We start from the raw sequence: 13,656 nt of genomic DNA, 5'->3' as shown, positions 1-13,656 counted from the left end.
TTGAGTGTTTCATCAGTAATATACCAGATACTGGCAAGAAAGCTAGATGGATCAGTCAACACGTGCACTTCTGAAAGCCTTTAAATTACCTTTATTTAGCACGCAGTATGACTTTGTTTTAAATAAGCATTTTTATCAGACTGCTTCTAAAAGAGGATTGAATTAATTCCTTTTGACATGTAGCTGTTGCTAAAATGTAAGCCACGCTACATTCTGAGGGCACAAGTAGTAATTTCCTTTAGAAGCACTCTTCACGAGGGAGGTGCCATCAGCAAGCTTCTCAGTGAGGCCATCAGCTCGGTGCGATCATGCAGTGACACCTAGCGAGTACTTGCAGTTAGGGAATGCTGCTCCTTGTCTAATCGCCCGAGCAGGACAAATGTCACCAATATATTTATGCTGACAAGATACGGACTATGTTTTCCTTCTTATTAGAGACATTAAGATGTGTAGTATTGATTGTACACGAGCATGAAAGTGCACATACAGTACAGAAAAATGTTTCCATCCCCATAAAGCAGTCACTACCTCATTGCTTCCCACCCACCAGCCTGGTGACGAGCACACAGCACAGTAACAAAGCCAAGGCACACGCTCTCACTGATGGCACACGTCTGGAAATCTCCTTCACTGCTCAGGGCTCCGCAGCTGGCTCCCCACAGCAAAAGGTTTTGTTTCCATTATGCAGCAGATGGTGATAGAGAAGATCTGAAAAGCCCGTAAATGTGAACAACACGTGGTGGAGAGCAGCAGAGATGGCAGGTGGAGGATTTATAGCCAAGAACGACCCAGGGTCAGTGACTGTGTGACTGCCCTGCCTCCAGTGTGCCTCAGGAGAGGCAGCAGCTGGCTGCATGGCCTCTGCACCCAGTGCTCCACAGTCACCGGCCACACAGCTTCAACAGGTTCAATGGAAAAGATCTGAGATCACAACTTACAGCTCTTCTAATTCGTTAACTGCGTTGAAGGGATGCTCTCTCCCAAACTTCAAGCATTTCTCAAGACTACTGCCTAACCAATCACCTACTCTTTCAAATGTCCAGGTAGCACAGCACAAATTGTGCAGTGAAGGACTCCAGTGCCTGGTATGACAAGCAAAACCAGAAAGACAGATCTCACAATAATCGTTTACACTCACACAAATGAGCTGAGGTGGGGAGCAATGGCAGAGATGGTATGCAATGCACTGCCAGATGCTACTTGTCACAACGCACAGCTGCACACTTATTGTCATAATTTGTACATTCACCTTCTAATCTGTCTGAAACCCCAGACGTGAAGATGCCCACACACCAAGCAACGCATCCTGAACAATATACTTTTGCAGGCTAGAAGCTATTGTTCAACATCAGTGCTCTGCTGACTTAAAAGTTTTGCTTTGTGAGAAGGATGGCACAGAGAGCCAAGCTACATGCCTCTACCTCATTTAATCTACGTCCTAGAAAGGAAAAAGAAGAAAAATTCAGCACTTTTGGGGCAGCTCAAGCTTCACTTGTAAAACCTGATATCATCTGCTTCAATGCACCCGTGTAGCACTAGTGAGAGGCCTTCTACAGATGGATGTTTGGGTGAAATTATTGCCTGAAACACTGAGTTGCTGTTCTCCTTACAACAAAACAAAAACCGCACACAACTGGACAAGCAGCTTTGGCTGCAAAGTTCAAAGCAGCACAGCTCCATTGCCATGGTTCCATAAAAGCCTGCATGCTTGGTGATGGAGGCCAGGAGAGACAGTGGACTCCCAGCACAGACCATGTGAAAACCAGCAGGTCACTGGGAACAGGCTTTGCTGCTAATGCATTCTGAGACTGTCCTTCAGACTCACAAAGACCTGTAGTATTCAGAGGATTTTACAACACAATTACCTAGTTTGCACACACACTAGTTTGCATGTGCTGCTTCCTTCAATAACCACATAATTCCTATTTTCTTCTTCATCACTTACCAAGAGGGGAAGGGAAGGGATTACAAGAGATGTGTGGAGAGCCCAACAAGTTAGAAATGGATCATTTTTCGGAACAGGTTCTCAAAAAAAGAAGTGGGAAACAACCCCAACTGTGGGGGAAGATGTAACTGTGAGCGAGTCACCAAAGAGTTTATCAGACTCCTTGATAGACCTTATCCTTGAAACCTTGGGAGTCTGGAGTCTAAGACACAGAGCAAGCGGTATCTGTTTGCATCTAAGGGTAAAAAAAAGGTTCTGTTTGTAGGCACTGTTAATCTTATCACACTTAAGAAACCTTTCATCTTTTATCATTGTTGTTTGGGAGAAGCTAGGCCCAATTAACTGATTAAAGGGACAGGAATTTCTTGCTTGTAAATGAGTGGTATGTAAGATGTATGTCGAACTCAACAAAGTAGAACTATTCTGAGAACTATTCTGATGCTACAAGAAATTTTGAGAGCTCTCTACCTCGACTGAGCACCAACACCCAACACCACAAGCCCACATAACCAGCAGAGGAGCAGCTGTGGAGGAAGACATGATGCTTCAACTTCCATCACTGCACTGGCACTGCTGGGAGGGCAGCTCCACATGAGATGGGCTCAGTAGGTCCAACGGACCGCAACCCCGGGCCCCACCCCACCTTCATCAATTCCTCTGGGCAAAATCATTAACACTTTCATTTGAATAGGCCAGCAGTCAGCACACACATGAAAACACATTACTGCAACTGTTCACAAATTTCTGTACATGGATTAGAATGTTGACATTCTTGTGTTAAAATGTGTAAGCCCATTTTAATGTGTGCTGGAAATTACGTCCAGCAAGTCAAAGCAAAATGTGCAGCAGCCAATGCAAATCCTGAGCAACTCTACTCACTTTTGAGTACTTTTACATGTATATCCAACGTTTACAGCTGGAGCCCTGTCTGCCCACCTGGAAGCAGCAGCTTTCTCATATAATTACAGTGAGCCTTCACCAATTTTCTACCATACTACGTCAAAAATTAAAGCTAGCCCCGCCAAAGAAAAATTTGCTTTTCCATGTCATCTCACAAAGAAGATGCAGACTATTAAAAGGGGGACGGGATGAGGCCAGGACATGAGGGAGCTTGCCCAGCTCCTTTCACACATTAAAACTGCTTCTGTAATAAAGGGAACATACAGCTCCTCAAACCGTATACAGCGTTCTGTTTTGCAGATCAAAAATCCATGTTGCCATGGGAACTGCAGAACGAGTCCATCATGGGCACAGTCAGGCAGGAACAGGAACCTCTGCCGAGCCACCACCACCCTGGGCTTCTTGGCACAAACACTCATGTGTGCTCAGCCTGAAAGCAAAAGGCTCCCTCAAATCTCACTCGCAAACCCCCCTCCCACAAATACCTGGCAAATCTTTAGTATAAGTAAGTGACATATATCCGTCATTTATACAGAGTAAGGCAAGCAAGGGAGAGTTTAAAACAGAGGTATTATGAGCAATACAGGAATATCAATTTATGTACATCTTCCAGATATGCTTGGTACAAAATGTGCACCAACAGCTTATACTGTGCTCATAGATGCATGTGTCAATAAACAGATCTTAAATGAAATAAAAAGACTAAACTGCTTGAGACATATGACAAAAAAAGAGCGCTGCATAAGACAGATTACATAAAGCAAGATTTAAAATGCAGTTGTTTAATGCAGCATTTCAGGATTAGTTATGCACACAGCCTGCCCTCTGGGCCTCTGTTCTCACCCTGTAACAAAAGAGGAGCCACCCCTTCGGGACACAGCTGCGAGGTGAGGGGCCAGCACCAGACCATACCATGCCATCCTCAGCTGAGCGCAAGCTGCTCCCACCGGTGTGAGTAACAAGCAGCAAAACAAATGCCAATCAAACGATCCCTGCACAGCACAGAATCACCATAATCACCATACAACCAAACACACCTGTTGCAGCACTCCACTACAGTCCTTCAGAGAAGCTATATTCATTTTTCTGTTGAATACGTACAATGACATCAAATGTCTGGAGAATGCAGAAATCAGTTCGTCGACCTGCCCAAACACCGCTTGCTTATCAGACAGCGCGTGCCCCCGCCCGAAGCGGTGACTGCGGCTCGCTCTCCACGCCACCCATCCCACGCGCGGCTCAGGGCAGCTGCAGCAGCTCGACTGCACCGCTCCCCCGGGCCGAGCCCGCCCCGCGCCGCTGCCGGGAGCCGCTCCGGCAAAGGGCCCGACGATCAGCTGGGCGGGTCGGGGTAAGAGAAACTGCGACGGTCGGTTTGCAAAAACTACAAATATATTTAAGCTGAGCTGGAGGTCAAGCGATTTACAACGAAGTAAAGGAGTTCTGTGCACAACGCTTCTAAGGGCGACGTTTTATAATAGTAACGGTGTGTTCATTTGATCATTTTTCAGAATTAGCAAAAATAGAAGTGTCTCTGTCCCAGGCACGACAGTAAGGAATAGACTGCTCAGGAAGAGAACAGCTCACGTAATGCCACAAACCATACCACAAACTGTAAAAACAGAACCAAAACAAAGCAGGAAAATATTTACTCTTTCAGATCATCTTACCTGCACCTATCAGTCCTTCATTTGAAGGTCATTTCTCAGGTTCACACAAGCACCAGCAGACGTCTCTGCTGCCAGGGCTACCAGCTGCCCTTCTTTCAGGCCCGTTATCCCAAATTTAGTCACTGTCAACCACCTGTAAAGATTCTCCTACTTGCATTTCACTATTAAAAAAGGCAGAAAGTGGCCAGGGCAGAGCACAGCCCTGCTCTCTCTCTACCTAGAGCGCACATGGTGACCACAGGGACACATCTCCCCATAGGACAGGGGCTGCTGTGCCATCAGTGCCACCCGTACCAACCCACGCTGCACCCTCTCTACAAGGCATCTTGGTTTTCAATTGCAGCAATTAACAGCAGTGGATGTGTTACAACAACCCCACTACGATCTCACACAGTTGTTGCTTATTTCTGAAACTGCTATACAACGAGGAAGGCAACAATTAATTTAGCAGAGCCCTGGGCAGATCGTGCTCACGTACTCGTGCCCGGGAGGTGTGCCGTGGCCGGGAACCCCAACCCCACTGCACACAGACTGCCTGCTACAGCCAGGGCAGCTCCGCTCTTAGCAGAAAGCCGTGTTCCTTTCAGGTCAGAAGAGTACACGCATTCAACCAGCTGAGTTTGAGACACCCAGGAATAAGGCTTAGTCACAAGATACACAGAAGCCACCTCTGCAGGCTCTGATTTTCTTGCTTCGCAGTGCACTCCCCGTTCTAAACAAGTAGGGGTCAACGTGTTGGGTGACTTATCCTCAACTAGCAAAGCGTGCTACCGGGCCGACCGGAATAACGCTTGGTACCAAACGAAGACACGGCCACGAACAAAGGAGCAGCGGAGCAGCCGGGCGGCCATCGGCCAGCACGGCAGGGCCGCCCAGCGCCGCGGGGCTGCGGCTCACCGGGGCGCGCTGGACGCGAACACTTTCATTCCCGTGCGTTTATTTCCCTCCCGGAGCAGCAGCAATAACCCTCGCCAGCGTTATAGCTAATTCTCCTCGTACGCCCCGATTTAAAATCCCACTCTCCCGTCGGCACACCGAGAAAGAGGAGGCTCGCCGCTCTCACCTGGCGGCCATTTGCGGCGGCCGGCAGCAGACGCCTCTGCCCGGTGCCCCGCGCTGCCGGCGGGACGCGCACGCGGCGTCCCCGCACCGCGGCCGGCGCAGCTCCGCGCCGTGAGGCAGCGAACGCGGCGCCCGCGGCCGCCCCGAGCAGCCGAGGCCTCCGAGGGCGCTCCGGTGAGGAGCCACGCGCGGCTCCGCACAGCCGCCCCCGAACGCTCCGGGCACCGAACGGCGGCCGCCCTCAGAGCGGCCCGGGAGCCACCGGCGGAGCGCGGCTCGCTCTGCTTTCGCGCCGGGAAGCGTTCGGCGCATCTCTGACCGTCGCCTCCCGCATGCACACGCGACGCATCCGCAGCTGCTCACCGAATCCGCCGGCCTCGCGCCGCCGTTATGTCCCCCGCAGGCCGCCGCCGTCTCCGCTGGGCGGCCGTTGGGCTCGAGCCGCCGCTCTGAGGCCGCCCGCGGCCGCGTGCAGCGCCCGCCTCCTCCGCCCGAGCTCGCGGCCGCCTTCCGTCGCGCGCCGCTCACCTGGCCCTACGGCCGCCGGCTCCGGCTACCTGCCCGCCGCGTGCCGCTCTGAGCTCCGCGCTCCGTGCGGGGTGGGGCGGCGCGAGCTGCAGCGCGCGGAGCGGCCGCGGGGCGGCGCTGTGGTGGAGGGCGGGTGGCGGCGGCGGAGCGCTGCCGCGGCCCCGGGCGGAACGCGCGAGGTGCCTCGGTGCGGCGGCGGTGCGTCTGCAGCGAGGCTGCGGGGCCTCGAGTGAAAGCGAGCCTGCTTGTATTTTTATTGGTCCTAGGCTTCTATTAAAGAGCTCAGATTGTTTCTAGCTGGTGTAACTCGTATGACACGTGCCTTTTTTGTCATACCTCTCCTGCCACAAAACCGACCAACCAGCCAGAACTTTGAGGTGTTGCCCATATTTCCCAGCTTTTAATGTATTTAAGGCAGCACTTGACATTCACAGCAAAGCAAATTTCTTTTCAGGTACAGCAATCGCTACCCCAAAATTTGGCTCTCCTGCTTTTACTATTGCAAACCCTACTTTTTTCAGAACCACAGGTGACTGCAAGGATGTACACTAACACTCGTTTTAATGCACGCAGAGAATGGTCAAACCTTGCAATCAGAATAAAGCCTCACGGCAGTATCTGTCCCTCCATTCTACAGAAAACGGCTCTTTTTGTACAGGCTACATAGGTAGTCTGGTTAGAAAGACCTTGATCCAAGGCACTTTCTCAGCATACAGCCAAGCATCTCTTGATGGATTCCATAAAGCTGAGACACAGTGAGGAAATCTGCATGACAAGACTGATGCCATCAATGTACTACTTTTTTTTTTTCTCAATTCCACTGCCACTCCACCTGTTTAACACCTGCCTCCTACATCCCCATTATCAGTGCTCCCACAGGCATGTGCACAACACCCAGTATGTACGCCAGTTCCTTGGCAGCACTGTGTATAAATTCACCATAGAAATGTACCATTATAGTATTTTTATTCATTCTATTTCCATTTGGCACCCTAAAAAAAGGTTATGAATTTTGTCCTTCACCAAAAGTTCAAGTGAATCTTCTGCTGGCTTCCACCCTATCCAGCCTTGAAGTGAAAGAATAAACTATAACTATTTTATAAAACAAGATTTTCCTTATAATGCAAAGATAATTACTGACTTCAAATCTAAAATATCACTGAAATACACAGAATATCACCGAAATGATACATACTGTTCTGTAGTGTCAGTCGCTGGTTCCTTTAACATCTGTTTTCCTAATTCTCTCAGAACACCTGACATAAAAAAGGGTTTAACATATCAGGCACATAATGTCATCCTATCCTAGAACAGATTTGAAAGGATTAATAAGCCAGTGAGTCAAAGTGCAAATCATATTAGAGATCTTTCTGAAAGCATACAGTTTCAACCTTTTACTTTCCACAATGTTGTTATTAAAATGAGTTTTAATCAGTATTCCTTACTTCTAACTTTTACGTATTCATATCTTATTGTCGCAGCACCTCTTCATAGCCATAGTTGATAGTGATGAAAACAAAGACAGAACAATTGAATACAATAAAAAATGAAATCTTTATTCTTTTGGCTCAACTGTAATGTGGTTTACTGATCTTTATGGTATAGCATTTTCCTGCATGCAGTTCACTGACACACAAGTCAATAGTTTTTTTGTAAAAGGAGGAGTCAACATCGAATTTTTGCTTGTGTAAGAAACACAAAATGTCCTGATGTGATCAGTTATACAAGTTTGCTATTTAATTCCTGTGGAAAAAAGAAACATTGTGGATCCCATATTATATTTAGAACAGTTCTAGTGCAGCATGAATCAACAAGAATAAGAATAGTCTATGTAAACAAACACTGGTAAAGATTTCATGAATAAAAAGACTACCTTGAAACTTCTGATGCAGGCAGTGCTAGAATTTTAAACAAATCTTCCCCACCACATTTCAATTACAAGTTTATATCTATTTGGAAGCAAGTGCATTTTGGACTCAGTTTGAAACTTCACATTAAAATATGTGCAAAAATACAGTACTAATAAAAAAGCAGAAACCTAAAGCTACCCCATCCTCTCCTTTGTTTCTTATTTTGTGAAGTTCTTGAATTAAAAAGTGCTATGGATAGAAAGTAACAAAAGTGACAGTGACATCAACCTGAAGATAATTATAATTTCTTATTATATGTACAAAACACTGAAAAAAAATAAAATGATATTTTTACAATATTTATATTTTCTTAGAAAATTCTATCCATGTATTTTCATCAGATTCAGCAGTTTGCAACAAATCCTGTACAGTCCAACTATACACCGTACAGTACTCACTTAACATTTTAGAATGCAAAGCAAGAAGCTCTTTAGTAGCTGCAAACTATTGCTTGATGTCATGAAAGAGTGATGTCTGACTGAACAATTTGTTTCACTTAACCACTGAGATATGGCTTCCCATATTCAACTTTTAACAGTGGAAGGAGTAAAATTACAGCAGCAAAGGCAAGATAAACATGCATCAGTGATAGCTTCCAAACTATCTATAATGGTACAGAATATTTCATCTTAGCTCTTGAAAGCTTGCAAACTACACTTATTGTGGTACATATTTGATGCAATAAATATTGTGCATGGGTCATTATTTGTTTGCTCAAACATGCACCACAGGATAAAAGAACTATTTACATAGACGGTACTTTTTTAATCAATACATACAATGTCAACCTTGCTGAGAGCAGAAGATGGCTAAACGATACTGCAGGGTGAGGCAGAACAACTTCATAATCCTTAAGTTTTGTGGGGTTTGGTAAATTCAATTTCCCAAGTTCAGGTAAGATGTTTTTTTACAGAAGAATACTTAAAAATGGACTTCAAGTCTCTCACTAAGTTTTGTATGCAGAGTTCATTCAACTAGACTTAAGTGACTTATGAAAAAATAAAACATCTGTTCTATTCTTGTAGACTATGGGAATTTACAGGCACATTAAGATCTGTCTGGATGAGATACTGGATGTATACTGTTTTTAAGCACCTCAAAATATAGAGCCACCCTGAAACATGGAAGTAGTCAGACTCTGCTGCTTTGTGCGACGTCATGTTTTTCCATGCATGAACTACAAGTGCAGCATGCCTTCATGCAGATCACTTCTGTCTGTACATATAGAGAATCCGAGAGTAGAACACCTGGTTCTCATACCCCCTTCCCCAACATAAAACCCATTTACAAAAATAGTCACATATAATAGTAAACAACCTGTGAATTAAAAAATGATAAGTTCACCAACACTGATTTTTGTAAAAATATGGCAGATGTGGCTGTTGAAATGCAAACAGTGGATACAATTTTTGTACTGAGTGTTTTACGTTAAACACAGAGATTCCTAGGTCCGCACCTTTTTTAAAACCAGTCCCTACAGTCTGATTGGCCATTTTATCTTCTCTTCAGCAGTGTCAGCTGGTAATAAAAACAACAACCTCCTGTCAAGATGTTACCCTGTTTTACAGAGTTGCAGTTTGATGACGAGGGGTCACTGTCTTGTTATAGGCACTGACCTTCTATATATATATATATATAATTATATATATATTTATATATGTAAAAACTGTCAGTTTGGCATGTACCTCCTACAGGAGTTCTGTGGACACAAATACATATTTTCTCAGGCTGTAAACAGTTCATCGCAAACAGAATTATGTGTTACTTTTTACTTTCCCTGCTGTCTTTACCTTTATCTTCTTTTTCTGATTTGTCTTTTTCATATTTATCCTTGTCTGGCTTTGTTACGCTATCATAGGATGGTGGGGAGGTTGTGGATGGGGTCATATCTGTTTTCTCTGGAGTGGAGTTCTCATTTAATTTATCCATAATCATATCTTCTTTCATGGGCAGATCATCCTCGTCTTTACCTTTATCCTGATTAAATATACATGAAACTTTTTTGACTTTCTGCCTCAAAAGATGACGCCTGAAAGCACGTTGAATAATGAGAGCAGATACCTCCTCCTGTTTCCGTTTTAATGTGGTTGTGATTGGTTCATAGGAGACTTTGGAAGGATTGGCTGCCATAAATCGGTCTTCCATCTGTATTCTGAGGGCATCCATCTCCCCACTCTCCCCTAACACACGCTTTGTGAAAGCAAACAAGATGTCGAGGCAGTGAATTCTGTCTCCGCTTACCATGGGCAGATCCATTGCAATCAGCTGGACCTTGTTTGGTTTTGCTATGAGAAGAGGAGGATCTAACGAAGCTGCAAAATCTGATAGTTTACTGAACTCTATGAATTGCGTTGCATCTGGATCGAACTTCTCCCAGACTTCATAGAACATCTCAAAGTCATCCTCGCTCAAGGGCTCAGCACTTTCTTCAGTTGCAACACTGAAGTTCTCCAGAATGACAGCAATGTACATGTTCACCACCACCAGAAAGGATATGATGATGTAGCTGACAAAGAAGAAAATCCCAACCGAAGGATTGCCACAGTCGCCTTTAACAGAGCTCCCTGGGTGATCTTTATGAGGGTCACAGTCCGGCTCCCCACTGTTAAGAATTGGGGCTAACAAGCCATCCCAGCCAGCAGATGTGGTAATTTGAAATAGGCAGATCATGCTGTTGCCAAATGTTTCAAAGTTGAACATGTCATCAATTCCAACTTCCCTCTTAACGTAGGCAAAGTTGGACATGCCAAATATCGCATAGATAAACATGACCAAGAAGAGCAGCAGGCCAATGTTGAACAAAGCAGGAAGAGACATCATCAGAGCAAAAAGCAGAGTGCGGATTCCCTTTGCGCCTTTAATGAGACGCAGGATGCGACCTATTCTGGCAAGTCGGATGACTCGGAACAAAGTAGGGGACACAAAATATTTCTCAATCATCTCAGCTAAGAACATTCCTGTTGAAAAACAAGTTAGATTAGTCAGTGATACTACTACATTTCCGTTTCCCCAGAATTACCATTTCATGAAAATGAGTTGTTCTTACCTACTATGGAAAGAATGACAACTACAAAATCAAAAATATTCCAGCCAATGGTAAAGTAGTAATGGCGAAGTGAAATCAGTTTCAAGACAAATTCTCCAGTGAAAAGTACAATAAACACAAGGTTAATCCAATATAAAATGTTTTCCATGTCTTCACTCTGGTCATCTGTTTCTACCATCATTGTGACCATGTTAAGGCAGATAAGTATCATGATACTGATATCAAATGCTTGTTTTGTTACAAAATCAAAGACCATGCCTTGGAATTTGTTCTGGGAAGAAAAAGAAAAAAAAAAAGTTGTATTACATTATGCATGCGGTAAAATTTCTTTTTTTCCAAATTTCTACAAATTAATTAAATCTAGCATGTAAGGGGATTTCATGTCTTCCATGAAGTCTTTCATTTGTATGAATTTTCCAGTTTGCACGTGTAAATACAAATCAATCAGAAATGCAAATACTATGTCTATAAGCATGAACAGGAAGATATCTCAATACTCATGGTGTAGTTTTTGAAGTTGCAAAGGTCAATTTTCTATCTTAAGTTCTCTGTAAGCTTTTGTGTCACAATATTAAATGAACTCTTAACCTGGCAAAAGTTGGGGGGGAAAAAAAAAAAGAAGGGTATTGTAAAGAGGCTGAGAGTTAATAGCACCTCATTTGTCTTAAATCTTAAAGAAACACAGAAAAAATTTCAAGCCTGAAATTCACTGCTCTTCATGTCACCAAAATAACCTTTACAACATCTTGCATTTTCAGCTATAGAGAATCTACTGATGGCTGAGTGGGTGTCTCAGCTAGTTCCACAGTCCAAAGTAGAAGTGCAGAGCTGGAATCACTGCCCCATCTAAACTTTGCTTTGAAGTGCCAGGGGAGAGCTGGAGGAAAAAAAAATTGTATGGATTGTGCAGGAGGAATCAATGTGAGAGGTAAAAGGATGTGTTTTTTTCAGGCAATAATATGGTAACTTGCTCCCAGTCTTCTTTGATGACTGAAAAGGCCGATGCCCTAAAACTTCCACATATTTTGACAAATACATTGTCAGAGCTGATTGTTTTAGTCTTTTTCTTTGTTTTGAAAAAAATGTCACATATAATGTCATTGTCATTCATGAAGAGAAAATGAAGGGGAAAAAAGGAAAGGTTAGGAGTGCTTCATGTTGAGGCTGCAAAAGATAAATATTTTGGATTACAGATGAAGACAACTTTTTTATATATATATATATATTTTTTTTTTTTTTCAGGTTACAACTTAATTCAGTCTAACACATACCCCTAACAGTTTTTAAATAAGTGTAAAAGGAGAAGATTTTTGTTCTTACTGCTGGTCGTGGTATAGGCTTCTGTGGTTTCTTTGAACCCAACTTTTTCATTGCATTGTAGTATTTCTTCTGTTCTTCCGTCATAAAAATATCTTGACCTCCAAAGTAAAGCAAAGAGACAAAAACTGGTTAAAATCATATATTTCTATTGATTACTTATAAACAGGAATACATATTAGTAATAATCACTCTTGTTCTAATCTGTGGGAAAATTAGAATAGATATATAAGTTCCCGTTTATCTTGATTATTACTATATGAGTAACAAAAAAATTGCTTTATAAATGTCACTTTCAAAGTTTAGGATTTTCTTTGAAAGATTCTTGAACTTTAAATGACAGATTTCTGTTTCATTTGGGTGATACACATGAATGAACAAAACATTCCAATCCTGTGTTCTTGTTTTCCCTTTGGGTAAATTTTGGCAAAATATTAGAATTGACTTCTATGATATCTAAGGAAGATGAGAATCACAGAATCACAGAATTGCCAGGGTTGGAAGGGACCTCAAGGATCATGAATCTCCAACCCCCCTGCCACATGCAGGGCCACCAACCTCCTCATTTAATGCTAGACCAGGCTGCCCAGGGCCCCATCCAATCTGGCCTTGAACACCTCTAGGGACGGGGAATCCACAACCTCTCTGGGCAGCCTGTTGCAGTACCTCACCATTCTCTCTGTAAAGAATTTCCCCCTGACGTCCAACCTAAATCTCCCCTCCCTCAAAACCATCTCCCCTCATCCTGCTGTTATCTACCCTTTCAAAGAGTTGATTCCCCTCCTGTTTGTAGGCTCCCTTTAGGTATTGAAAGGCTGCAATGAGGTCACCCCACAGCCTTCTTTTCTCCAGGCTGAACAAGCCCAGCTCCCTCAGCCTGTCCTCATAGAGGAGGTGCTCCAGTCCCCTGATCATCTTTGTGGCCCTCCTCTGGACCCTCTCCAACAGCTCCCTGTCTTTCTTGTACTGGGGGCTCCACACTTGGACGCAGTATTCCAGATGGGGCCTCACAAGAGCAGAGTAGAGGGGAACAATCACCTCTCTGTCCCTGCTGGCCACCCCTCTTTTGATGCAGCCCAGGATACCATTTGCCTTCTGAGCCGCAAGGACACACTGCTGGCTCATATTAAGTTTTTCATCTATCAAGACCCCCAGGTCCTTTTCCACAGGGCTGCTCTCAAGAACCGCTCCTTCCAGTCTGTATGGATGCCTCCAGCCCAAGTGCAAAACTCTGCACTTTGCTGTGTTGAACCTCATCAGGTTCACCTGGGCCCACCT

The 13,656-nt window shown here is 44.3% G+C and overlaps 2 protein-coding genes across 14 annotated transcripts in view; both read right to left on the bottom strand.

The window, feature by feature from the left end:
* CSRNP3 (cysteine and serine rich nuclear protein 3) overlaps positions 1-6,067 on the bottom strand; it is an 89,535-nt gene extending 83,468 nt beyond the window's left edge. Inside the window, exon 1 of one of the 3 annotated variants that reach the window (XM_031599533.2) lies at positions 5,941-6,067. The gene's annotated coding sequence lies outside the window, so the exon portion shown is untranslated. Of the gene's footprint in view, positions 1-4,515; positions 4,536-5,578; positions 5,674-5,940 lie in introns of those variants that run through there. The other 2 variants (XM_090143905.1, XM_090143906.1) reach the window with 2 other exon arrangements.
* A 1,573-nt stretch (positions 6,068-7,640) lies between these two features.
* Positions 7,641-13,656, bottom strand: part of LOC116232906 (sodium channel protein type 2 subunit alpha) — a 189,772-nt gene continuing 183,756 nt past the window's right edge. For 10 of the 11 annotated variants that reach the window (XM_090143884.1, XM_090143885.1, XM_090143892.1 and 7 more), the window contains 3 exons: positions 12,382-12,486; positions 11,062-11,332; positions 9,690-10,972 (listed from right to left, as the gene is read on the bottom strand). In XM_090143884.1, the coding sequence (XP_090000010.1) occupies positions 9,777-10,972; positions 11,062-11,332; positions 12,382-12,486 (1,572 nt within the window). In that variant the 3' untranslated portion in view covers positions 9,690-9,776. Of the gene's footprint in view, positions 7,849-9,689; positions 10,973-11,061; positions 11,333-12,381; positions 12,487-13,656 lie in introns of those variants that run through there. The other variant, XM_090143890.1, reaches the window with a different exon arrangement.

Source organism: Phasianus colchicus, chromosome 7, assembly GCF_987193195.1.
Source record: "Phasianus colchicus chromosome 7, bPhaCol1.hap1.1, whole genome shotgun sequence".
Taxonomy (NCBI): Eukaryota; Metazoa; Chordata; class Aves; order Galliformes; family Phasianidae; genus Phasianus; species Phasianus colchicus.
Note: the sequence above shows the minus strand (reverse complement) of the source record. Positions and strands in the feature narration are given on the sequence as shown.